General features: G+C 33.7%; 5 protein-coding genes and 2 long non-coding RNA genes across 9 annotated transcripts; 3 read left to right on the forward strand and 4 right to left on the reverse strand.

Moving 5' to 3' along the window:
• Positions 1 to 317: 317 nt before the first annotated feature.
• Positions 318 to 1,693, reverse strand: LOC111414267 (uncharacterized). Its single transcript, XR_002706252.2, has 2 exons — positions 1,412 to 1,693; positions 318 to 1,346 (listed from the first exon to the last, which is right to left on the reverse strand). It is a non-coding gene; the product is annotated as an uncharacterized lncRNA (long non-coding RNA).
• Positions 1,667 to 6,389, forward strand: LOC111426596 (eukaryotic translation initiation factor 3 subunit b). Its single transcript, XM_023061203.2, has 4 exons — positions 1,667 to 1,838; positions 2,035 to 2,546; positions 4,651 to 6,040; positions 6,135 to 6,389. The coding sequence occupies exons 1-4, from the start codon at positions 1,703 to 1,705 to the stop codon at positions 6,227 to 6,229; spliced, it is 2,133 nt and encodes a 710-aa protein (XP_022916971.1). The 5' UTR covers positions 1,667 to 1,702; the 3' UTR covers positions 6,230 to 6,389.
• A 472-nt stretch (positions 6,390 to 6,861) lies between these two features.
• Positions 6,862 to 11,880, reverse strand: LOC111426598 (polypeptide N-acetylgalactosaminyltransferase 5-like). 2 transcript variants are annotated; one of them, XM_023061205.2, is made up of 8 exons: positions 11,378 to 11,880; positions 10,843 to 11,061; positions 10,628 to 10,794; positions 9,775 to 10,093; positions 9,542 to 9,719; positions 8,796 to 8,976; positions 8,233 to 8,372; positions 6,862 to 8,017 (listed from the first exon to the last, which is right to left on the reverse strand). In XM_023061205.2, exons 1-8 carry the CDS (start codon positions 11,632 to 11,634, stop codon positions 7,604 to 7,606), a joined length of 1,875 nt encoding a protein of 624 aa, XP_022916973.2. In that variant the 5' UTR covers positions 11,635 to 11,880; the 3' UTR covers positions 6,862 to 7,603. The 2 variants fall into 2 exon arrangements, with proteins under 2 accessions (XP_022916973.2, XP_022916972.2); XM_023061204.2 differs by lacking the exon at positions 8,796 to 8,976 and adding an exon at positions 9,255 to 9,435.
• Positions 11,881 to 12,086: 206 nt separating this feature from the next.
• On the reverse strand, positions 12,087 to 12,909 carry LOC111426752 (PEST proteolytic signal-containing nuclear protein-like). Its single transcript, XM_023061427.2, has 3 exons — positions 12,758 to 12,909; positions 12,370 to 12,628; positions 12,087 to 12,314 (listed from the first exon to the last, which is right to left on the reverse strand). The coding sequence occupies exons 1-3, from the start codon at positions 12,798 to 12,800 to the stop codon at positions 12,191 to 12,193; spliced, it is 426 nt and encodes a 141-aa protein (XP_022917195.1). The 5' UTR covers positions 12,801 to 12,909; the 3' UTR covers positions 12,087 to 12,190.
• A 44-nt stretch (positions 12,910 to 12,953) lies between these two features.
• On the reverse strand, positions 12,954 to 17,995 carry LOC111426753 (zinc finger protein 271-like). Its single transcript, XM_023061430.2, has 5 exons — positions 17,525 to 17,995; positions 17,165 to 17,359; positions 16,636 to 17,103; positions 16,054 to 16,583; positions 12,954 to 15,859 (listed from the first exon to the last, which is right to left on the reverse strand). The coding sequence occupies exons 1-5, from the start codon at positions 17,582 to 17,584 to the stop codon at positions 14,140 to 14,142; spliced, it is 2,973 nt and encodes a 990-aa protein (XP_022917198.1). The 5' UTR covers positions 17,585 to 17,995; the 3' UTR covers positions 12,954 to 14,139.
• Positions 17,996 to 18,014: 19 nt separating this feature from the next.
• Positions 18,015 to 22,966, forward strand: LOC111426179 (intraflagellar transport protein rempA). The gene is made up of 4 exons (XM_023060575.2): positions 18,015 to 18,471; positions 18,521 to 18,748; positions 18,804 to 22,082; positions 22,136 to 22,966. Exons 1-4 carry the CDS (start codon positions 18,325 to 18,327, stop codon positions 22,868 to 22,870), a joined length of 4,389 nt encoding a protein of 1,462 aa, XP_022916343.2. The 5' UTR covers positions 18,015 to 18,324; the 3' UTR covers positions 22,871 to 22,966.
• Positions 22,967 to 22,969: 3 nt separating this feature from the next.
• On the forward strand, positions 22,970 to 25,589 carry LOC111424651 (uncharacterized). Of its 2 annotated transcripts, XR_011640348.1 has the most exons (5): positions 22,970 to 23,593; positions 23,660 to 23,819; positions 23,904 to 23,978; positions 24,269 to 24,500; positions 24,781 to 25,589. It is a non-coding gene; the product is annotated as an uncharacterized lncRNA (long non-coding RNA). The 2 variants fall into 2 exon arrangements; XR_011640347.1 differs by having other exon boundaries at positions 22,970 to 23,819.
• Positions 25,590 to 25,996: the final 407 nt, after the last annotated feature.

The raw sequence follows: 25,996 nt of genomic DNA on the forward strand, positions 1-25,996 counted from the left end.
TATTGATTATAAATTGATTTAGATTAAATAAATAAGTTGATATTAATAAAATAAATTTGAAAATAAAATCTGGGGGATTTTAACTTTTGACGTTTACACTAACCTTTCGATAATGGCACGCACCTTTTCGTGGTCTTCACCATAGATAATGTATAGATGTGACATTAGCGTTGAATTTTTGTCGCTCAGCACTAGCGCCACCAAATGCTTGATTCCATACTAATATCAAATACCGCCAATTTCAAATGTGACATATTTTTATTCTAAAAAAACTTTTCAGATAATTTTTTGATTTTGGGGCAATTAAGAAGTGTATGTTGTATACTTAAAAATTTTATTTAAATATTGAATGTTGTAAAACAAAAGTACAGTTTTGAACAGTAAAAAACTTAAAACTTATTGTTAGACAATAAATCAATCTTAGATAATAAAGAAAAAGTTTTCTAGTTATAAAGTTTTAAACAGAAATAATAATAAATAAAATAATTGAAATTTACAATTACAATAGTTGGAAATGTTAACAATATCAGAAAAATTCACATTAATTCAAATATGTGCACTGTAATTTGGAATAGACACTTTATGTTCTATTTTGCATTATAATTTATGTTGAATAAAGACGTTTATTATTAGTATTAACAGTATTCAATACTCTTATTTAATTTTTTTGTTATTTTTCCTAATTCGTTTCCAATTTGAAACCTTTATCACATTCTGACTATCGGTTCATCCTAAAACGTTCATAAAATAAAAATTTAATGTATAAGTACAATTGTTACAACAGTCATATTAAAATTTTAACATTGATTTGATGTTATACAAAGGTTAATTGCTGTATATATAAAGATCCAACAAAACTGCTTACAATATGTTACTATGGTATTTTAACTAAGACAGAAATAAAATAAATAAAAAGTTATAAGTATAATAAGTATTATAATTATGGTATATTATTATATTATAACATTTATTTAATTATATATAATATATAACATGCTTGTATAAGCCTGTAGGTACAGACCTATGTATAATGTTTATAATATATAAAATATATACATAAACTCATAATCTCTTATCATACCATCGGCAAAACTAGAACATACTATTATTCCTTATTACTATTCCATCCAACATGTTCCTTAGAGAAATGCTTTCCACCATGAACATTTCTGTAAATTCTCATGTCTTCATATTGCCACAATTCTTCCCATCCACTTAGTTCAATTGACCTTTGAAATATTTGTGGATAGTTTTGGGTTTGGAAATCGGTAAAAAGTTCCACACCGTTCTCTGCATTCATCCGTAGCGTAATTCCTTCCACTAATTTTCTATTAAAAAAGATGTACCTACATATTTGTCATTTTTAAATTAATTTATAAAAAAAGAAAACTCTTAAATTAAATGTACTTACCATAGGTAAAACTTCGGAAAATAACATCCTTAATAAAATACATAGTAACAAATTACTTAAAAAACACCGAAAACTTACAAAATTCTTAAACATCAACTTACACCAACAAACTGTCATTGTCAACAAAACAAAGCTTTCCTAAGTCGCCCCTGAAGTTGGTAACGATATAATGAACACTAGCGCCATCAATGCGTCGGTTCTATACTAACAATAACATTCGTGACTATGTTCACAATGGTTAACCTAGCTCCTATTAAGTGCCAGGGGTATGGTCTTCACCACGCTGTCAAAATGGCGAAAAAGAAGTTGGAAGAAAAAAGTGGCCCCACGGGCGATCAATCGAAAAATGACGGCGATTTCTCCTCCGCGGATGATGAGCCCAACTTCAGCGACCCCGACGATTTTGTCGATAACATTTCCGATGAGGGTGAGTTCCTGAAAAAGTTGGTTAAAGTTTCCCGGTAACTCAACATGGTTACTCACCAATATTTTGAACTAATTTTCGTTATAAATTAATTATTTATCATAAAATTTTATGTTATATCGATAATTAACTTTATAATGCGGTCGTAATTAATTTTTTAAAAATGTGAGGTTAGATTTATAATTTTTTTTTTAAATAGATTTATTGGGAGATCTTTTAAAAGAAAAACCAAAAGAAACAGATGGTGTAGAAAGCGTGATTGTCGTGGACGGAGTCCCGCAAGTAGGTCCGGATCGCATCGAAAAATTAAAATCGGTCATCGCAAAGATTTTTGGAAAATTTGGGAACATAATTAACGATCATTACCCTTTGGACGAAGCCGGAAGGACGAAAGGTTACATTTTTTTGGAGTACGCCAACCCGATTCATGCAGCGGAAGCGGTTAAAGTCACCAATAATTACAAATTGGATCGACAGCACATCTTTTTGGTCAACTTATTTGTCGATTTCTCCAAGTACGAGTCAATACCAGAAAAATGGGAACCTCCTCTACCTCAGCCATATATGGGACAAACCGATCTTCATTATTACCTTTTAGAACCGGACGCATACGATCAATTTTGCGTGGTTAAAGCTGGACCCGCTATGGCACAATCGGTCCAAATTTGGCAAAATACTCAGCCGGATCCGACTTTGCTTGAAGATCGAAGCGTAATTAATTTTTATATTTATTAAATTAACCCTGATATTTTTCTTAATCAATTTAAAATTTTTTGGTTGAGTTATACGCTCAGGGGAAATTATTAAATATTTTATCGATTAAAAATAAATTAATTAATAATTTATTTTACGATGAAATAAAACATGGTATAATTCAAGAATCATCATGTGGCTTAAAAATCACCAATTTTTTTTTAATCGACGGGAAATCGCTCAAGTAAGCCGTTACATACAAAAAAAAGTGCGGAAAAGTCTAAAGCTTACCGAAAAATCACGTCACTTTTTGTGCTAACCATATATTTTCGGGTGAAATACGGTTGTTTCTTAGGTTTTCGACGCACAACGGCTAAAAAGTCGTTGTTTACCATTTATAAACTAAAGATAACCTAAAATCTATACCTGATGCCAACCATATACGCTGGAAAGAACTTCCAGGTCATAGACAAGCGAAAAGTATGATAATGTATCCGTCACAAAACAATACTAAAAAGGTTTTATGCCTCAGCAATGGGGATCTAGGAACGCTCTCACGTTACCTGACTGGCCATGCGCCCCTAAAATACCACCTCTTCCACATTGGACAAGCTGATGATCAAACTTGTCAACATTGCAATGATGAGTCAGAAATGATATACTGTGTAATTGCGTCGCCAAGGGCCGTCTAAGACACAAAATTTTCGGTAAAGCTCTTTTGACACTTACCGACATAAAGGAACAAGACTTTGGAGCAATACTAAGGTTCATTAAAGACCTACATTTGTCCTAAACTTGTGGAGGGCTAAAGTTACTAATTGGTTCTTGTTTTACACTAGAACTAATACAAGACCTAGAACTAGAATCATACATGTTTAGCCGTCTTGAGAGACGTGGGGCTAAATCCGAATGTTTCTAGTTCTAGTGTTAGTTCTACTTTTAAAAGTCCCTAGATTATCAAAGTACCGCGGTTCATGAAGCCTTGTTTCGAGCCACAATGGCGGTTTGACAGCTTTTCAGTGCATGTCACCACTTATTTACAAAAATTGCACGTGTAATAATACCGTAAGAATAGCAGTAAGGAGGGATTTCGACTTTTCAGAATACCATGAGAAAAAGAAAAGAAAGGAAATTGGGCGTAATTTTATCAACAGAACGACAGTTTTAAATTTCTTGCTTGACCTTCGTGCCAATATGGCGGCAAACCGCGGTACTTTGATAATCTAGGGACTTTATAAGATATCACTATGTTGAATATTTTTATTGCACTAGAACTAGAAACATTCGGGTATAGATTTTGTTCTTGATGATTCAAAATGTTATCTAGATCCTATTTTGTGGTCAATTCTTTATCTATTCCTTTAAATTGACACTTTGGAGTCAAAATATTTCTCTTCGAACGATTAGGGGATTTTATTTACTACATTTAAGTTGGTAATAAATTTTTTAAAAACGTCAAGTTATGACGTTTAGTTTTTACCGTTTAATTTTCGTGATATCACGCCTGAATATAACATTAAACACCACAACAATTAGTTCTACTTTTAGTTTAAGAAATATATACAACAAGCTAACGCTGAATAACAGTTAAAACTAGAACTAACACTAGACCTAGAAAGTTTCGAGTTTAGCTGTGCGTCTGAAGACCCGAATATTTCTAGTTCTAGGTCTAGTGTTAGTTCTAGTATTAACACAGAGTCTGAGATTTGACATACAGTCTATTAAATAAACGACAGGTAGTCAGTCATTATGCATCAAAAGCCTAAGAAGAACAAGGGTATTTCATCCGAAAATATACGTTGTAATCTCATCTATTTTAGTGAAAATAACTTTACTTTTAAGTTAATCAGATTGATTTTGTGTGTGGCTATAAAATAAACAATTTGTAGGTTAGGTGTTGACTGGTTTAATAGGAAAATGCATGGTTAATATTGCTTGTAACGCCACATCGAAACTTTAATGTAATTTTTCTGTATGTTCTTCACTTTTCCGCATTTTCTTTTTATTTTTAACGTGCTTTTTTGGGTCATTACATATCAATTAAAAAAATCGTCGATTTTTAAGTGATTTTTAAAGGTTTCCTAAAACATTTTTTATTAATTAAATTTAATTTATTTTTTAGCAATGGACCCACACCTACGTGAAATGGTCCCCATTAGGAACATTTTTAGCGACGTTCCACCGCCTCGGGATCGGATTATTTGGTGGCCCCAATTTTACACAGTACAAAAAATTTTCGCACGGTTCCGTACAATTCATCGATTTCTCCCCATGCGAGAAATACTTAGTTACTTATTCTCCTCAAATCGATAATAACCACCCCGACCAAAAACGGATTATAATTTGGGACATCCGAACGGGACAAGAAAAGCGATCATTTAACCCCGATGGAGGCTCAGCTTGGCCGATCTTCCGATGGTCCCACGACGACAAATATTTCGCCAAAATGGGAACTGATTTATTATCGATTTATGAAACCCCCTCGTTTGGGTTGTTAGAAAAGAAATCGTTAAAAATCCCCGGCATTCGCGATTTTAGCTGGTCCCCGACGGATAATACGATTGCTTTTTGGGTGGCTGAGGACAAAGATGTCCCCGCTAGAGTAACCCTTTTAGATATTCCAAATAAAACTGAGAGTCGTAATAAGAATCTGTTTAACGTTGCCGATTGTAAGATTCATTGGCAAAAATCGGGGGATTATCTTTGCGTTAAAGTGGATCGATACTCCAAAGTTCGGAAAGAAAAAACCGAAACTAAATACGCGACGGAAACGAAATATTCAGGGATGTATTGCAATTTCGAAATATTTCACATGCGTGAAAAACAAATCCCCGTTGACTCCGTTGATTGTAAAGAACCAATCCAAGCTTTCGCTTGGGAACCCGTCGGGACAAAATTTGCGTTCATCCACGGCGAATCCCCCAACATCAACGTTAGCTTTTACTCGGTAAAAATCGGGCAAGCTCCTTCGTTACTTAAAAAGTTCGAAAAACGCGCTTGTAGCCACCTTTTTTGGTCCCCAAATGGCCAATACATCGTTTTAGCTGGATTAGGGCTAAGCGGGGGTGGTTCTTTGGAGTTCGTCGATACCAACGAATTTTTAGTGATGAACACAACCGATCATTTCCAAATGTCCGATGTGGAGTGGGACCCAACCGGGCGTTACATCGTTACGGGGGTTTCAGCTTGGAAGTGTTCGGTGGACACGGGTTATTGGATTTGGTCGTTCCAAGGTAAAATTTTGAAACGGATTAATTTGGAGAAATTCGCCCAGTTATTGTGGAGACCGCGCCCCGCAACGTTACTTAATGAAGAGCAACAAAAAGAAATTAAAAAGAATTTGAAGAAATATTACGCTCAATTTGAAAGTAAGGATCGTATGCGGCAATCGAAAGCTTCTAAGGAATTGATCGAGAAGAGGGCTGCTTTGATGGAGAAGTTTAGTAGTTATCGACAAGAAAGGATTAGGGATTATAATAAACAAAAACCGAGGAGGTTGGAACTTAGAAATAGTGAGTTAATTTATTTTTATAAACGTCCAATTGTTGTCAAATTCACATTGACTGATTTATAAAATTAATTCTTTTTTTTTTCTTTTTTTATTAGATGTAGACACTGACGAATTAGATGCCGATAAAGAAAATGTCGATGAGGAAATCGTTGAATTCTTTGTAAAGGAAGAAATCATCGTAATAGACTAATAAGTCAATTTTAAGTTAATCATTTCGTTCCCACTTTTTAATATTTGTTGGTTTATTTTTTAAAGAAAAGGTACATTTGTAAAACTTACGGTTGTCTTAATTTTTTTTGATTAAATGTTAAGGCGACCGCTACTGTATTATATTTATCCAAGGAAAACAATGTTTTTGTTATTATTCCCCTTACTATAAGATATTGGCAGTTTCACATTGACTTTGTGGATATACTGTATAATTGGACTTTTTGATTATTTAATGTTTAAACGTCAATGTGACTAACTTCACAAAAATTTATTAATGGTTATTAAGTCAAACAACGTCAAATTTGACATTACTAATAATTCAATTTTTTTATTTTAATTTTCTACTTTTAGTTTTATTTCTATTAACACCAGTCGAAGAAGCCAATGAACGATATAGGTCAGCAACATTCGAATCACTTTTCATTAAAGGAAGAACTTTATATTTGTTAAACATCAAGAGGTTATGTTGAGTTGCCATATTTGACAATAAAATGGCATTTGAGTTACTTGTCACAGGGCGAAATTTAATAACGTTATCTATTGTGCTACAATAGATCCTGAGGGTCGCGGTGCAAGGTTGAGTAACAAGATATTGGGTTAAATTAAACCAAATTTTCTTTAAACTAATATTAAAATTTCTATTTATGTTAAGCTACAGAATTGCACCTTCACCTAACCTATAAATCTTTTTAATAATCATTTTTCTCAGACAAATTCTCAAGATATAAAATCTATACAATAAATAACTAACGGAGATATGTTTTTATTATGTATCTATAAAGTTAACTTAAATTAATTAATTAGAATAGCTGTGAAGGAAAAAAAACATGATTGTCACTAATTTTAAAAAAATCTAAAACTAAACACATTTTGGAAGTAATGTATTCGGAATTAACCTCGTTTGATATGAATCTTACATTTTTTATTATCAACATCGTATCTTTCATTATTTTTTTTTTTTATAAATGCTTCATCACAGAGTCGTCTCAAACAGAAAGAAAAGCATCATTTTACAGCTAAAACACTCTTTAAAATGATAAAATTGAATTAGGAATCATTATTTACAAAATGGCAGTCCATTTTATTTAAAAAAGTTGAGGATTTCTTTTTAAGTCAGCAACGTTATTAAATAAATTAATTTTTTTCTCGAATACTGGAATAATTAATGTTTGCAACTTTAATAATAATATTTATACAATTTCTTTTTGTACACAACCATTTCCTTCTTAATTATCTTTTTTAATCAAAATAAAAAATATAAATCAATAATAATAAAAACTAATCTCGATTATTATCTACACGTATCACATTTGTAACGTTGCCGACTCTTCATTTTAAGAATTTTCATATAAACCTATCTATCTTTATCCTCTTTATTACTATTATTATTGGCCTGCCACTTAAATTCACTCTTCATAATCCACTGTTGTCCCGGCTCATAATTGCACTTTCTTAAAACCGGCAAATTACCATCTTTCTTATTATCTGGCTTCTCCAAACATTGACCTGTATTTTCATGCCGAATCACCCGGTCGATTTCGTCATAAACCCAAGCTTGATTTCCACCCATTCCGTGACACCTCACCAATTTAACTGGACCATCTTTCGAGCTTGCATCCAAACAATTATCATCAGACATAATTTGTTGCCGTTTCGTGTAAGCAAACACTTGATTCCCTCCGAGGTTATGACAATAAGTTATACCCAAATTTTCACCGGATTTTCTACCCATTGTATCCAAACAATTATGAGTTTCCGAATTTCTTATCTAAGAAAATAAAATTTGAGGTTATCTTTAATTTAAAACGTCATTTTTTTTGCTATAGGTTAAAAAAAATTTAAGGTTATGTTTTAATTTAAAACATCAATTTTTTGTTATAGGTGTTAAGTTAGCAAGATCAAAGAGCTGTCAAATTTCTTAACCTAGAAATTTGCCCTTGAACGGTATTAAATAAAAATAAAGATTTTAAAAGAATTACTTACATCCCCTAAATAATAATATTCCAACGGCATTTGTGACTCGGGATAAATCGTTTCTAAATACCAACGAAAACTTTTGCATTGCAGTTGCTTCCGGAGATCTTTCCTCGAGGTTATATCACCAACAGGAACGCTTCGAGCACCTACATTAGAAATTTAATCACTTTTCTTTTATCGTTTGTGGTTTAATGTGTTGTGGCTTTAATGATTAAGGTTATTGTTAAGTTAATTAGTGAGAATAAATAAAATTAATGTAAAGCAAAAGCGATAACTAAAAGCTTGCATAAAACCGACTTAAAATTATAAATTAATTGGATAAGAAAATTAAATAAATAATAAAATGAAGTAAATTAATAAATAAAAATATATGTGCGTGTTATAATAATTTTTTTAAGAAATTTTTTGACGTTTGACGTAGTCAATTTTTTTGATATTTGAGGTTATGTTAAATTTTTTTGAAGTTTGAGGTTATGCTAAATTTTTTCTCAAAAAAATTATTATAATAAAAAAATAATGTTGGGCAATGTTTTATAGTGTGTATAATATAAAAAGTAGAAGAATTAAACCTGGATTAATATTATAGTAGAAATGTTTCCACTCATCAAGCCAGACCTCAGCGAGTCGAGCATTGTTATGGTTTACGATTTTGCTCGTACCCCCAGGAAAACTATACGGAGTCGATTTCCGGAAGACGTGTCCAACATGGGAACAAGTTGCAATCTCCAAAACACCTCCGCACATCCAAACCTGCCCTCAACAATAACCCACAGGTAACGGAAACCAAGAAGGAACAAGGATAAAAGAAAAAATAACCTTCGTTCACATCCCAATAACAACAAACATTAATCATACACACTAATAAGAAATCTTAATTTAACTAATAAGAAGTAAAAGAAAATCCACCCTGCATAAATTAATTTATAAATTAAGTAATTAATCGAGTTATTTCCGAAGCGAAAAGCTACTAATTAAAACCGCTGAGTTATTTTGTTAGCGAAATCTCGTTTTTATTTTTGTGGTCAAACCTGGGTTCATGGCGTAATAAAATTCGCCCCACTCGTCCATCCAAACCTCGGCAACTCGGGCTGCGTTATGCAAAACGATCTTGGAGACCCCTCCGGGGAATGTATATGGACTTTTATCCCTAAATACGTGCCCCACGTGGGAGCACGGAATGATTTCTAACGTCCCACCACACTGCCAAACCTTTTTATTCAAAAACCATTTTGAATTTCAATAAAATCAAATTAAAGAAATACACAGGGTGGTTAATTAAACAAAAATAATTAATTAATCTTCTTAATAAACTCACCCTAAAACTCATTTCTAAATTTTCACCCCCCCAAATATCCATTCCTTCATCATAAGACCCTATTTCATAAAAATACTCTTTATCGATTGAAAATAAACCGCCGGCCATCGTTGGAGTTCGCAAAGGAGCTGTTCGATCACCTTCCCTCCGATCCATTTCTCTTTGGGGTACCCGATACCTAAAAATTAATCCGATTAATAAAAAAAAATCACTATTTCAATCAAAATATTTACCATCGAAAATTTAATTTCCAATTAAACCCACCCCAAGTCATATCGGAAGCTGTGATATACTCGAAAGTCTCATCAGAGATGACATCGATGATCGGGCAGACAACGGTTTTTCGATTTTCAACGATCCGAGATAAAAGTGGCTCCAACCAACCTTCCGTACATTCACAATGCGCATCCAAGAACGTTATTACATCACCGGTTACATGTTTTGCACCGAGGAGGCGAGCTCGAATCAATCCGGAACGCTTTTCAGTTCGATAAACATAAGTTGGTACCGGTAAAGTTGCTACGTAGTCTTCTAATTCTTTTCCGAGATGATCTAAAATTAAAAGGTAAAAAACGTAGGTTAAAAACGACAGCTCAAATTTATTTTCAGGTTATTTTTAAGTTTAATGAGATATTACTTAATAACAAAAACCTGTAATTAATTTTTAATTATTAAATATTGTTTTAATTTTTATCTTTAATCTTATTGATTAAAGATAAAAAGATTAAAATATAAACAGGTTATTTTTAAATTTAACCTAGAAACAGCGCCATCTACAAAATTACCGCGACACTAATTTGATAAGGAGGGAAATTTAAAAGTTTGTAATCTTAAAGGAAATGTTAAAAGTTAAGAAAGAGAAAACAATTTTTTCTTGCGACAAAGAAAACATGGGTGTATACGCCCAGATTGTAACCAAGTAGACGTTTTGCAATCGTTGAATAAATAATGCATAAAGGAGCGAAACGGGATGACCTTGAACTAAAAAACCATGATAAAAAATTCTTTGGGGTTTTTAAATGTAACAACACTATTTATCACACATAACATTCCATGATAACTGAAAAATTGTTTAAAAATTTTTACCTCTTTCACTTGCGTCATCGACAAGAATAATTTCTTTCAATAAAGGTCTCGGGGATCGGTTTATGGCACTCCAAACGGTCCTAAGCAATGTGGACCACGCTTCGTTGTGGAAAACTATCACTATTGATGTGGTCGGTAACAGATTCGGGTACTGTTTCTTTTTACAACTTTACAACAACATTATTAATTTATAAATAATTTAAAAAAAATCTTACCCGTCTAATCGAACATCTGTTAACGATCTATTGAGCGAAATCATATCACTAGCAAGTAAATTAAACTGATTCAATTTAAATTTTTCCTTCATCAAGGCTTCTTTTTCACTCGGAATGTGAACGGCTTTCCCCATTTCACCCGATTTTCCAACCGCAGCTTGAACTTTAGGTGCAGGCCTCCATTTTTTCAATAAATTCGGTTTATACGTTCGACTAACGCTGGTTATTCCAATTATTTTTGTTGCGGCAACATGAAAAAGTAATCAGAAAAAATTAATTAAAAAAACATAAAATAAAAACATGATAACTTATCATTTAATCAATCAATTTGTTAACTTTACAAGGCTAGAAGAAGATATTAATCGGAATTAATAATTTTTATTGTAAAACTTAAAAGAAAGGTTATGTCAAAAAATTTTTGGTGACGTCAACATTTTTATTTTTACAAAATTAAAACGAAATCAATTAATTAAAGAAAAAGAAAGCTTCAAGGTTATAATTAAATCTTAACCCGAAATAAAATCGATTTTCTTACCCAGAACTACTCTCTTCGCTTTCCTGCAACGAAACAGCATTTCTACCATCAATGTCTCTAATTTCCACGTCTGTTTTCACCAAACCACCCGGTACTAACACGTTAAAATCATCACTTTTCTTATTATTACCACTACAATTACCGCCTAAACAGTCCGAGTAAAACGATAACACGACCACGAACACCAGGAACCATACGAGCGATGTAAGTAAAATAACCCTACACGTGTGGATACGAAACCCTGCTAAAAGCTTCATGGTAGCCCCCCCGTTTCTTGTACTTTTCTTATTTTTCTCGCTTCTTAACTAAAAAATGAATTAAATCCGAAGAGACGGTTTCATGACACAAAAGTTATTAATTAAAACATGACATACATGTTTATTTACGCGAGATCGATGTAAAACGGATTTATTTTCAGTGTTTGGGGCGAAAACGCAGCCGTTTTGTCAACATTTTCTGATGTACTGAGTGGAACACGTCGCACTTAAACAGCTGTCAAATTACTGTCAAATTGAAATGATGTGCGCATGCGTTAACGATTCTTATTTAACCTTCATTACCAGTTTAATAATTAAAAATTTTTTTAAATAAATTATTTTAATCAAAATTAAATTCAAATAACTTATTTTTTGATAATAAAACTAATTAAATTAAAAAAAAAATTAATTTAATTTAGCGCCATCTATTTTAATAAATCATAACCTAAAAATTAATTGATTATTTATTTATTTTAATTTAAATTAAAAACAAATACATTTACAATCAAAATATTAATACTTGATTTAAGGTACTATTAGTTTTATTTAACACATTTTAATCGTCTTTTAAAGCATTTTCCATCGCCTCTTTTAGATTCTTCTCGAAAACTTTTTTTGCATCCGAAAATCCTTGTTTGGTTTTTCCAAAACTATTCGGGCCTGAAGACGTTGGGGTATCCCTAAAAATTTTAATCCAACGTTACTTTACAATCAAAATTAGAAATTAATTTTTACCTTCCGATGTTTCGCATCCTCATTTTAGCTTCGGGGGGCATCTCCTCGGGTTCGTCATCGCTGTCCTGGTTAAAAGCGGCGGCGACCGACAATTTTTGTTTCGAGGGGGTCGGTTTTTGCCCACTCAATTTCATCTGGATTCCCAAACTTTTTAACCGATGCTTCGCCCCCAATCCAACATTTTCCAATTTGGTGTGGTGCGGTTCATCTCGCCGTGTTGGCGATCGAGATCTCGAACGATCCCGGTTTCCGGCGCTTCCTAGTAAAGACTGACAAATTTAAAGATTTTAATTTTATAGCGATTTTTTTATGCATGCATCGTGAAAAACGGAGATTGAGGTTAGGTCACAATTCGAATTAATTTTTTTTTTTGTGAGAAGTGATTTACCAGATTTTATCGAGGGCGAATCTCTTTCCAAACGTCTACTCATCGTGTTTAATATCTTTTTGGGTCTTTTAGCCCGGTTTTAGTTGTTGTAATAATTGATTTTGTGGTGGTGCAACATTATAGAGGGAATGAGGTTACTCATAGGTGGCGCTAAAGCGGAATTGGAGAATTGGGAAGTGAGGTTAGAAATGAAAAATTGTTTATATATTTTTTTTTATTAAAAACATACAATTTGTGTTTATTAATTTTTTTATAAAATAACTAAATAGTTCTTATAATACTTAAACTACATACAGTAGTGTTTATAAAGTAAATCAAGGGAATACTGTAAAAAATAACGAAAATGTTAAATAGATAAAAAAGTGGGGTTAGATTAAAAATAAAATGAAATTAATAGTAATAATTACATTAGAGTAACAATTTATGTCACAAATGCTCTAAAAATTTGTTTTAGATACAGCTTTACTTAATATACAATATTTATAACCCTATTTTGCGTTTCTTAAAATCTTTCCTTGATAATTCACATTTATATTCACTTCATTCGGAGGTGAATTAATCAGATCTTCATTTATTAACTGTACAGATCATATATATAATATAAACTTTACACTATTAATAAAGCTAAATTCCTTAGATGGTAATTTTTTTTTATTTATAGAAAAAACTGGTCAATTATCGATTATCAGGCCTTCGGTGTTTACTAAAACTAAATAATTAAATTAATAATTGGTACCTGTTTAATAATAGGCCTTTTAATAGATTCGAGTAAACAAATCGTTTTTAAATCTAAATCGGTTACGTAAAAAGCTTGTGATATCACATCGTTTCGACAAATTAAAGAAAGTTTAGATGTACAAGTCTATTTACACACCTCTTATTTATAAAAATATATTTTCTTGTTAATTTTTTTGTTTTGGGTCAACAAACACAGCCCTATTCTGTTCTAGTTCATTTAAAATTAAAATATTGAACAAAAAAGAACTTGGTTGACTAAAATAAATTGCACGGGGTTATCTTTACGTAACCGATTCATTCTCATCGTTGCATTCATTAATTCAAAATAACACAATAACCCAAGAAATAATAAAAATTAAGCGAGATATTAGAAAAGTTTTTATCACATTTTGTTCAAATACAGATTTCTTTTTCTTTTAAGGGGACACCCTGTATTATTATACATTTTTGTTTCGGTTTATATGGCCACAGAGTAATTAATTTCTTAAAAATACGACACGATTTAATCATTAATTTATTTTAATTAAAAGGAATGTTGAAGTATTTTTTAAATTTTGAATAAATCCAAAAAAATAAATCGCATCGTACCTTTTAATAATTTCCTCAACTGAATCAAAAAATAAACTTAAAAATTTCTAATATCGTCAATAACTCGCTAAAACGTTTCCATTCGCTGTTGGTACAACAACGGGGTGAGAATTTTGTGGGTGTATGGGCATATTATGTTGTCCCTGCCCGGAATTAGCCATCGTTTGAGTGACCTGTGGTATTTGTAAATTCGCTACGGATGTAACCACGGGGTTATTACCCGTTTGGGGGTTATTTTGACTCACATTAACCCCTGATTGCCCCGGATTTTCCCCAATATTGTTTTGTCCGTTAATCTCATTCGTATGTTTCCTCATATGACGCATCATATTCCCTTTTTCGACGAACGTTTTTCCGCATTCCGAGCACGCAAAGGGACGCTCACCGCTATGCGATCTACGATGCGACACCAAATGTCCTTTACACATAAAGTCTTTGTCGCAAAGATCGCATCGGAACGGGCGATCCGCAGTTGGGCCTTTATTATGAGATCGTTGATGAAACAATAAATTCCCTTTCAATGGGAAACTTTTCCCGCATTCACCGCAAGCGAATGGGCGCTCCCCCGTGTGTGACCTCATATGATTAATTAAATGTTCTTTACGAGTGAAGGGTTTCGAGCACACATTACAACAATGCGGGGTCTCCCCTGTGTGTTGTCTCAAATGATTCGTTAAATGTTCTTTTCTTGTGAAAGTTTTTTGACAGAATTCGCATCGATGTGGTGATTCCCCAGTGTGGATTCTTACATGATTCGTTAAATGTTCCTTCCGAGTAAACGACTTCGAACAAAAATGACAACGATGAGGTGATTCCCCCGTATGTTGTCTCACGTGATTCGTTAAATGTTCTTTTCTTGTAAACGATTTAGTACACATCGGGCATTTATGTGGTGATTCCCCGGTGTGTTGCCGAACGTGATTCACCAAATGATCTTTCCGAGTGAAAGCTTTCGGGCAATAACTACATCGAAATGGAGTTTCACCCGTGTGTTGCCTAACGTGGTTAATTAAATGTTCTTTTCTTGTAAAACTTTTACTACAATAACCGCAACGATGAGGTGATTCCCCCGTGTGTTGTCTCACGTGATTCAATAAATGCTCTTTTCGTGTAAAAGTCTTGGAACAAAAATCGCATCGATGAGGAGTTTCACCGGTATGCCACATAATATGATTCGTAAAGTGTTCTTTTCGAGTAAAACTTTTCCCACAAATTTCACAACGAAACGGAGTATCATTCGTGTGCGATCTCATATGATTCGCTAAATGTTCTCGGCGAGTATACTTTTTACCACAAATCGTACAATGATGTGGGGTCTCCCCAGTATGCCACATCACGTGATTATTATAATGTTCTTTACGCGTAAACGATTTTTTACAAATCTCGCATCGATGCGGTGTTTCTCCGGTGTGTTTACGCACGTGATTCACCATGTGTTCTTTTCGGGTGAACGTTTTCGAACAAAACTGACAACGATATGGAGTTTCACCGGTGTGACAACGTGTGTGATTTTCTAAATGTTCTTTTCGGGCGAACGCTTTTAAACAAATCGTGCAATTGTATGGTTTTTCCGTTGAGTGCCGTTTCATGTGCCTCTCTAAACTGGCGGAGTTAGCGAAGACATGGAAACACACCGAGCAAGTAAACATACTTCCGCCCAGGTGGCATTTCCCGTGCCTTGTTAATTCCGCCGCGTTCGTGAAGGCTTTACCGCACACTTGGCAAGTAAACGGCTTGCGTTCTGCGTGGTAACGTCTGTGCACTATCAGTTGATACCTAAATAATTTAAAAACAAAAAATTAGTAATCGCAAAAAATCATTTTATTAATAAAAAATAACAACCCCAAAGAAATGTCAATTTAAATCAACATAACCTCAACAATTTTTTGTAGAAACGTCAATTTAAATCAATAAAACCTCAATTCAATTTATTATTTTTTTTAATAATTTAATTTAATTAGATAATTTACCTGTATTGAAACATCTTGCCACACAAATCGCAAACCTGACTTGCCGATACAATTGGTGGACTATCAGTAGCGATGCTACTGGTAGTCGGTTCTTGATCATTTTCGACCAACGTTTTTGGTGTAACTAAAGCAATATTGTTATTTCCGCCCTGTTGTAAATTAACGTTATGTTGAACGACCGTCGTAGGGGTGGTTGTAATTTCGCCTTGGAGTTTTCCGAAAACCTCGTGATAGGCTAATAATTGATTGATATCTTCAACGTTAACTTTATACATGTTTTGAACGACTTCGACCCCTAATGTTTTCACTAAGTCTTGTTCTTGTATCCCGGCGATTTTTACGATACTCCCATCGGCCGTTCTAACGTCCATCGAGCTGCCTTTAATGTCTTGGAGGCCAAATTGGGTGCCTAAAAATTTCGAACAATTCTGAATGTTCTTTTCGTCTTTTATTATCATCCCATCTTGCATTTCTTCTGTGTTGTTTTGTTGCGGGTTATTTTCAACTGTATGCACAACATTATCTAAAACCTATTTTTTTAATTAATAAAAAATTGTGAGATAAATTAATTTATTTTGTTACTTGTTGTACTTGTAAATGATGCATTTGCATGTTGGGATGTTGATTTTGATGTTGCTGCTGTTGGTGTTGCCCCATCGATTGATTATTATCGTTAATCGGAGGCATTTCGTTCGTAATCAGATCCTTGTGGTCTTTGTTGTCTTCTATAACAGAGACCAAACTGTTGTTTTGTACCTGTACTTGAACCATACCGGATCCTGGCGGGTTAGGCCCCGGCGGTTGGCCGTTCATTTGCTGATGCGATTGATTCATTGATTGCTGCTGCTCCGATGATTGTTGCTGTTGTTGTTGTTGTTGCTGATGGGTATTCATTTGATGTCCTTGGGATTGGGCGTCTAAGTGCATAGCGTTCGTGGGGATCGCCAAATTGCTCATCGATTGTGATGTGGCTATGCTGACGGGTTGGTGTTGTTGTAATAAAAGTGAATCGGCGTTTATTAAGTTTGTGTGTTGACCCATCATCCCATCCTAATCAATTAAAAAAATAATTAAAAAAAAATTTTTTTATTTAAGGAATGTTGTATTTTACCTGATTAACTTTTCCTTGATTATCAGTCCTAGTAGTTCCGGGAAGACTATAAACTTGTGGAATTGGCCCCGGTAACAAATTGGTGAGTACCCAATACTTGGCGACATTACTCAAAGTAACTGCACTCAAAGCGGTATTTACACGTAAGTCCGTAGGCACTGTTGTAGTTGGGGGTGGAGGCCTCTGACTGTTCCCCTTCAACAACCACAAAAGAAATAAAAAAAAACTTTCTCGATCACAAATTATTTACCAAAAAGATATCATAACCTAAAAACCCAATTTCATCTTTTACGTCAAAAACAGACAGTTCGGTTATTCACTTGTTTCACCATCTTAATAAATCGACTTTGTTATACTTACTTCGGGTTCGTTGGCGGCATTGTGGGCCCCATTCATGGGGTTTTGCGCCTCGGAGTTCATGTTTCGGTGGGGATCAGCGGGGGGACAGTGGGGTCATTTTCCCTGTGCGGGAAACGTGTATTTCAAACCGATTATCACGTGAAAACGCACACTGTCATTGTTCCTGGCACGTTTAGAGGGGACGCGAGGAGGCCATTACGAAAATCGCACGACGAAATTCGCTTTAAACGGGGCCGGGGGCGCGATTTTCCAAGCGAATTTTACCGCAATCGATAGTTGGGGACATTTTCGGTCGACACGCATCGAAAACGCAACACACCATCACCGGAAAATTCGGAAAATCGACGAAAATACAAACAGCGGGCGCGGGGAGCCTCAAACAATAAACAGTGGACGCAAGATGGCGACTGACAGAGAAACGAAACGCGCATCAAATAATTAAAACTAATCCTTTTTAATAATTAATAAGAATTAAAAAAGTTAAACAATAAACACCCAAAAGGTATAATTAACAAGAATTAAGCAAAACCATAGTTTTAAAATCGCTAATTTTTGATTCCAAAAATTTGATTTAGTGCGCCATCTTTTATTATTAACTCAAAACACTCAAAACTTTCTAATTCATTAAAAATATTAATGAAGTATTAATTAAATATGTTATAATTAGTTACTTGATTAATTTCTAATTAAAATAATAAATAAAAAACGAATTTAATTAAAATCATAAATTTTTTTTAATCCGCTTAAAAGCGTTGCTTAGCAACCCGTGACAACACAAACTTAAAAATTGCTGTGGAATAATGACCTTATATTTCGAAAGTCCCGTGAGTTTTCTGGAAAATGGGGCCATATCCACGAGCGGAATTTGGCACCCAAACGCCCCTTTACTCGCAATCGCCAGTTATTCACAAGAAAAAGGGGGATTCGTTACAATTTTCGATGAACTTGTAAGCATAACCTCTTCAACTTAATTAATATTTCATTAGTATTTTTTAGGGGGAGCCGTTACAAGACATAATTTTCCCTACGCACCCCGTGTCTCAAGTAACCGCTTTAGCATGGCACCCAGAAAAACGATTACTAATAACCGGGTGGGAAAACGGCGAAATAAGAACTTGGACAAACTCGGAGAAAGATTTCGTCACGATAAATGCCCCCCATAAAGTTCCGGTTATGTTAATTGGGTTTAGCGAGAAAGGAAATCGATTGGTCACTTGTGATTCGGTAGGATTTTAATTTTTTTAATTAATGATTAAAATAAAAAAAAAAATTTTTTTAGTCAGGAAGTTTGGTTGGTTGGAAAATGGAAGGAAAATCGCAAATAGTAACAGCATTTCATCATGAATTAAAGGAGTGTATAACCCATCTCGCATTTCGTTCGACTGTAAAAACGTCCGATTTTGATATTGAGGGTTTAGCGAGAGCTGCTGTTAACGGGGATGAACAAGCGTTGGATATTTTTAGTAATTGGCGACCTAAAACGACAGCGAGGAAGTTTCGATTACAAAATGGGAATGATAATTTATGTTTTTATGTTGGTACCCAAGAAGGGAGCGTTTATTATATTAACCAATCAGGGGCTTGTACTGAAGTTTTAAACACAGAAGGGGTCCCGTTGAGTTATGTACTTTATCACCCCGTTCGGGACGTTTTAATAATAATGTTGGAAGGGCTCACGATTGGTTACTTCAACGTTGACTTGCAAGGTCAATTAACGGAAGTAACAAAAGTGAAATTAAGTGGAAAAACTCAAGGGGTTCGAACGAATCAGGGATTAGTTTGGACCGGAAATGGTTCTTTAGCAATTTTAACCGGCGATTTAATGGTTAGAGTTTGGGATATCGACACAAACGATAATTACGTTTTACCCACTACGTTTAAAACTTATTCCTTCGAGAAGGATCGTGTAAAACAAATAAACGAAAGCTTCACTTGCTTATCATTCTGCCAAAGTAATCAAACTTTATGCGGAGCCACAAATATTGGGAGGATTTATTTTTGGGTGAAGAGGCCGTTTAAAAACGAATTTATCGAGAATCCGGAAGATTGTTGGGAATTAACCAACATCACATCGGTGAATGGAACGATTAAGCAAATTATGTGGGGCTCGATTAGTTTACGACTCCCCCTTTTAAGCGTTAACGCTGTAACTAAAGTTTATATAATGAAGGAGCAAAGTTTGTGTTGTTGTTGTAGCGAGAAAATTTGGGCGATTCAAAAAAACGCGAATCAAATCCTTTTAGAAACCGAAGATACTAATTATTTATTAAATTTGGAGGTGCAAGTAACGGACATAAGTGTGAACGAGAATTATTTAATCGTAACTAATGGGAGAAACGTTTTGGTTTATGAAATTAATTGGAAAGGAGGTGAAATCAACTCGGGGGTTAAATACAACGAAAAATCGAAAATCTCGATGACTTTATTAAGTAATTTCGTTAAAGATAACGAGGGGGTTTTGGTTTACGATAAATTTGTTGTTACTTTATACCCGAATAGTGTTAATATTTACTCGGTTAATGCGAATTTAATTTGTTCGATCCCCACAATTTCTAATGAAGGCGAACCGATCGGTTTTGACGTCCACAACCAATTCTTAACCGTATTCACAATCGAAGGATATTTAAAAGTGTACGATTTAACGGAGAGGACCCCAAAATTAATCACAACACCTTGCAATTTATACGATCTATGCACCGATTTCGGGGAAATAATCCAGGCGAAGTCAAACAGTGCCGGCACAAAAATCGCTTTAACTTTAGCAGCGTCGAATTTAATCCCCGATGGGAAATTGTACATCTTTGATATCGAAAAGGACAAATTAAATTGGTACGATTTTAAAAAACGTAATTCAACCGATTACGAGGATGAAAATGAAGTGGAATCGAATCAAATTTGCACGAATCGGATCCCTTTGTCGGTTTATTGGGACCACTCGGACCCGCGATTACTAATTTGTAACGCGAAAAAGTTAAAAACGCCGATTTCAAAGAGTTTAATTAATTTGTATGGGAATAAGAATGAGCTCGAAAACGAGGACCATGTTTTAGTGTCGATTTTTTATTCGGAAAGTGGGATTTGTATCCACGATATTAAAGCGATTCCTTCCGAGGCTAAGTTATTGGGGTTAAACACCCCTTATATAATTATTTTAAAAAAGATGAGTATTTTAAGGGAGGTTATGAACGAATTTGTCGGGTTAGAGGGATGTAATAAAACGACTCGCGAGGCCGTTTTAGATTTTAGTTATAATTTGACCTTGGGAAACATGGATGCCGCGTTTAAGGCGATTAAATTGGTGCATAGCGCCGGGGTTTGGACGAGTTTGGCTCGGATGTGCGTTAAAACGCGCCGATTAGACGTTGCGGGGGTTTGTTTGGGGCATATGGGGAACGCGCGAGCTGCGCGTGCTTTAAGACAAGCTTTATCCGATCAAAATTTGGAGTTAGAGGCGAAATTGGCGGTTTTAGCGATCCAATTGGGGATGTTGGATGAAGCGGAACAACTTTATATCCAATGCGAACGCTACGATTTATTAAATAAATTATTACAAACCAGGAATAAGATGGAGGAGGCATTGAGTTTAGCCGAAAAGAAAGACCGGATTCATTTGAGGAACACTCAATATTTATACGGTAAAGAACTCGAATTAAAAGGAAACATTAAAGAGGCTATTACCCATTATGAATTAGCTAATACACACCGACAAGACGTTCCGAGGATGTTATTAGATGACCCGGAACGATTAAAAAGTTATATGATGCAAACTAATGATGCAGAAATGCTGAAATGGTGGGGCCAAAACATTGAGTCGCAAGGCGATATGGGGAACGCGTTAAAAATTTATGTTAAAGCGGGGGATGTTTATTCGCAAGTTCGCGTTTTGTGCTTCATGAATGAGGAGGCGAAAGCCGCGGAATTAGCGAGGAGGAGCAACGATAAAGCCGCGTTTTACCACATGGCGCGGCATTATGAGACGATTGGAAACATAGAAGAAGCCGTATCCTTCTTTATAAAAGCAAACGCCTACAGCAACGCCGTCCGATTATGCAAAGAAAACAATTTAAGCGACGAATTATGGAACATAGGGACCGTATCGACAAATAGAGACAAAATAGAATGTGCTAAACACTTGGAAAGTATAGGATTTTCAGAAAAATCGGCTATTTTATATCACCGAGCTGGGATGTTACACAAAGCTTTAGATTTAGCGTTTAAAAATAAACAATTTGAAACGTTGCAACAAATCGCCGTTGATTTAGACGCCGAATCCGATCCGGCTTTAATTAAAAAATGTGCAGAGTATTTCGTGAGTAACCAACAATTCGAAAAAGCCGTTGATTTATTGGCAATCGGAAAAAAATACAAAGAGGCCATCGATTTATGCTTAAAATACAACGTCCAACTCACAGAGGATTTAGTCGAGAAATTAACCCCCGAAAAGGATCAAATTCCCGAAGAAACCCGATTAAAAATTTTAGAAACTTTAGGAGAGAGCTTACTAGAACAATCCAATTATCATTTAGCCACGAAAAAATTCACGCAAAGCGGAAATAAAGTTTGTATTGAATTAATTAATTTAACCCAACTTAATTTATTTTATTTTTTTAGATTAAAGCAATGAAATCGTTATTAAAATCGGGAGACACAGATAAAATAATATTCTTCGCCGGAGTTTCCCGCCAACGAGAAATCTATATAATGGCAGCGAATTATTTGCAATCACTCGATTGGCAAAATAAACCAGAAATACTTCGCCACATAATCACCTTTTATTCGAAAGGAAAATCCCCCGATTTATTAGCCAATTTTTACGTGGCGTGCGCCCAAGTTGAAATTGATGAATTTCAAAATTATGAGAAAGCCTTCGGGGCCTTAACAGAAGCCTCACGGTGCTTAACAAAAGTAACAACTCCACAAGATCCGAATCAATTACGACGAGCCACTGAGATTGTTCAAAATCAATTGACTAATGTGAAAAGATTTATCGATATTAAAAAGTTGTTCGATCGGGGGGATTTGCAATCAGCGATGAATCAATGTAGGCAATTATTAGTTACTGGGGGGCCGGATTTGGAGCGTTCCGTTCGTCGAGGAGACGTTTATGCTCTTATAATACAAATGTGTGTTAAAAACGGAAATTTTAATGAAGCTAAACAATATTTAAATGAATTAAAACAAATCGTAGGAAATTCCAATGTTTTTATTACTTATTATGTTAATAAAGATGTTATTGAGGACGTTGCTAGAGGATTAGGGGTTTCTGTAGCTACATTAATCCCGCTTGATAATAAAAACCAAGACGGTGATGATGACGATGATGAAGAAGAAATTGTGGAGGAATAATTTTTAATTTTTTATATTTAATTTTTAATTATAATGTAGTGTTTAAATAAATATTTATGCGAATACAATAAGTAAAAGGTTCTTCATTAACTCAAATTCACAGAGTATACAGAGGCCGGACTCCGGCTAATAAATTGGCACTCCTATCTATCCTTGTTCAACTAATGAAAACTTCGTATGATACTTTCTCTCTCACATAAACTGAATCGATGTAGATGGCGCAATGGTCGCGTTACAGTAGTATTTAAAGAAACCAATAGATGGCACCATTTATTTCAAAATTTTTAAGTGGTAAACTCGTAGACTTTAAAGAAGGCAATAGATGGCGCCATGTATTTCAAGTCCGTAAATCTGTAAATCCCAGATGCGTCCAGTTCTCCAGGTTCTCCAGTTCTATCAGAACTTGCGTGACTTGTTTATTCAGCCATTTCAACATTTTTATTTACTTCATCAATCTTTTATCTGTGTCTTGTTTAATTATTGTGCAGTTTTGCCTGTTTAGCGTTTGATTATTACATAGATTTGTTTAGTAGTTTATTTGTTTGTATAACTTAGTTTTCATTAGTTTATTGCCATAGTTAGTTATCTTAGAATTAGTTAGTTTTTAAGGCCTAGTAGAGTTTTATAGTAGAATTTAGTTATAATGGATAGCAATTGCTACATTTGCGGACGTTCGGTAGAGGAAGTGGTTAAATTATTTTCTTTTCCATTAAATATCAATAAGTAAATTTATAAATTTAAGTTAGATAGATTTTTTGTACTAAATGAAAATTTACTTTGATACTTTAGACAGTGATTATGGAATGAGTGTCTTGGTGTACCAGCAGAAAACACGTACTCTAGACGTATGAGAATTTGCAACAATCACTTTACAATGGAAAGCTTTATGTTGAATAGGACCCCCTTGACCTTAAAAAGAGATGCAAAGCCTTTAAGAGTGATCATGAATGTAAATTCCAATTTCTTACTTCTAATTGCTTCTATTTACTTTTAGAATGAAATTTACAGTTCTAATTACATTTTCTTTATTCAGGAAGCACACATTGTAACGAGTGAACCGCTAAGACAGCCTGAACTGGAGCAAAATAATTTAACGGATTCTGTCATAGTAAGTTTTACTTTTATTTTCACTTTATCAATAACATTGATAGGATACCATATTATGTTGAGAGCTGTCAGAAACAAATATTAATTAATTTATGTGCACTTTTTACTCAACAAGGTTTTTTTACTTTGTAATGTATTTAATAATAATAATATATGTTTATTGATGATGCAACAAAAGTGCAACTAACCAAAAAAAATATATACATATAAGTAAATAAAATCATGAACACTATAAAATTATCAACAAAACCGCCGGATTTGTGTATAAAATAACACTTTATTTATTTATAGGAGTTAAATATAACAAAAGACGCTGCCATACCTTCCTCCGCTACAAATCCAACAACAGAGTCAGTATTTAAGAAGAGCCAGTTTAGTGCAACAATCAAAGAAAAATCACTGCGACGAATTTTAAAGAACAAAGAAAAACAGATCCGGAGACTTAAAAAGAATTATGAAAATAAAACTACATTACTGAGAGATATGTTAAGCACACCAGAATCTTTTACTCAGGTTTTTAAAGGTAATAGTATTTACTTTCCAATTATTTAATCACGAATTGAGGCAACATGTTTAAGTCTTAGTTGTGATCATAGTTAAAGTAATGTAATCGTGATTAATAATAATAATAATAACAATAAGATAAATGACGAACTAAGAACTTAAAATTATGACTAAGACTAATACATGTTACATGAATCTAACATAATACAAGCTGAGTTAAGTAAATGTGTTGTCAAATTTTAAACACAACATATTTAAACAAAATGCAAGCAACTTTTCCACTGTAATTGTTTGTACAGATAAGAAAATATCCTTCAGAATGCAGGTCAGGACGCTTCAGCTTTCAGACATTGCTGTTTACTTAAATAAATAGTTTGTTATTTTTTATCAGTTGTCTTTTATAACTTATCATATTTAATAAAATTGCTTTGTTTTAATTGTTGTCTTGGTCGCTTTGTTACTTTATTCTACTTGCTGAAATATTGTTCCTTTTCGCTTTGTTTTAATTCTCGTCTTGGTCGCTATGTTATACATAATTTATTCTGTTCGCTGAAATATTGTTATAATTGATACGAACAGATACAAATAAAAAGAAATATTACAGTTTATATGAATTCTATGTTATAATTTATTCTGTTCGCTGAAATATTGTTCTAATTGATACGAACAGAAACAAATAAAAAGAAATATTACAGTTTATATCAATTCTATGTTATAATTTATTCTGCTCGCTGAAATATTGTTCTAATTGATACGAACAGAAACAAATAAAAAGAAATATTACAGTTATATATTCCATACAGTTATATAAATAACATTTTATCATTAATTCTGTCTACTGCTCGTTTTTGCTGTAATACTTTTAATTTTAGTCGCTTTGTAGAATTTTTTTATTCTGGCTGTCTTAAATCTGTTGTTTGCAATTGCAATTTGTATTCCTAAATTTGTCTAGAAATTTATTTGACTTATGGTATGCTAGAGTTTTTCATGGGTTTTCCTCTAGCCTTGAAGCAAATACTTTACCATTGTACAAAAACGCCCCCATGAGCATGAAAACGATTAAATGTAAATATTTGTCTATAAATATACATAGATTTGTTCTTCTGAAGTTTGTATTTTTATTTAATAACATTTTATTAGTTTTTTTTTTAATATCAAGTTCAAAAAGTCACTGTTTTCATCTTAAAACTTGTTCAAGTTTTGAGATGAAAATTTTTGATATTTTGGAACTTGTTATTAAAAAAAATTTTAAAGAGTAATGAGATTTATATTCAAACGAGCATTCAAATTCCCGCTCGTATTTATCGATCCACTACACTACCGCCATCTACATCGATTCAATTTATGTGAGAGAGAAAATACCATACGAAGTTTAGATTAGTTAAACAAGGATAGATAGGAGTGCCACTTTTATTAGCCGGAGTCCGGCCTCTGTATACTCTGTGCTCAAATTATATTAAATTTTAATTCAAGGACAATTCTAACCTCAATTATTATTACCAATTTATATTTGTG

Source organism: Onthophagus taurus, chromosome 5 (genome assembly GCF_036711975.1).
Source record: "Onthophagus taurus isolate NC chromosome 5, IU_Otau_3.0, whole genome shotgun sequence".
NCBI lineage: Eukaryota > Metazoa > Arthropoda > Insecta > Coleoptera > Scarabaeidae > Onthophagus > Onthophagus taurus.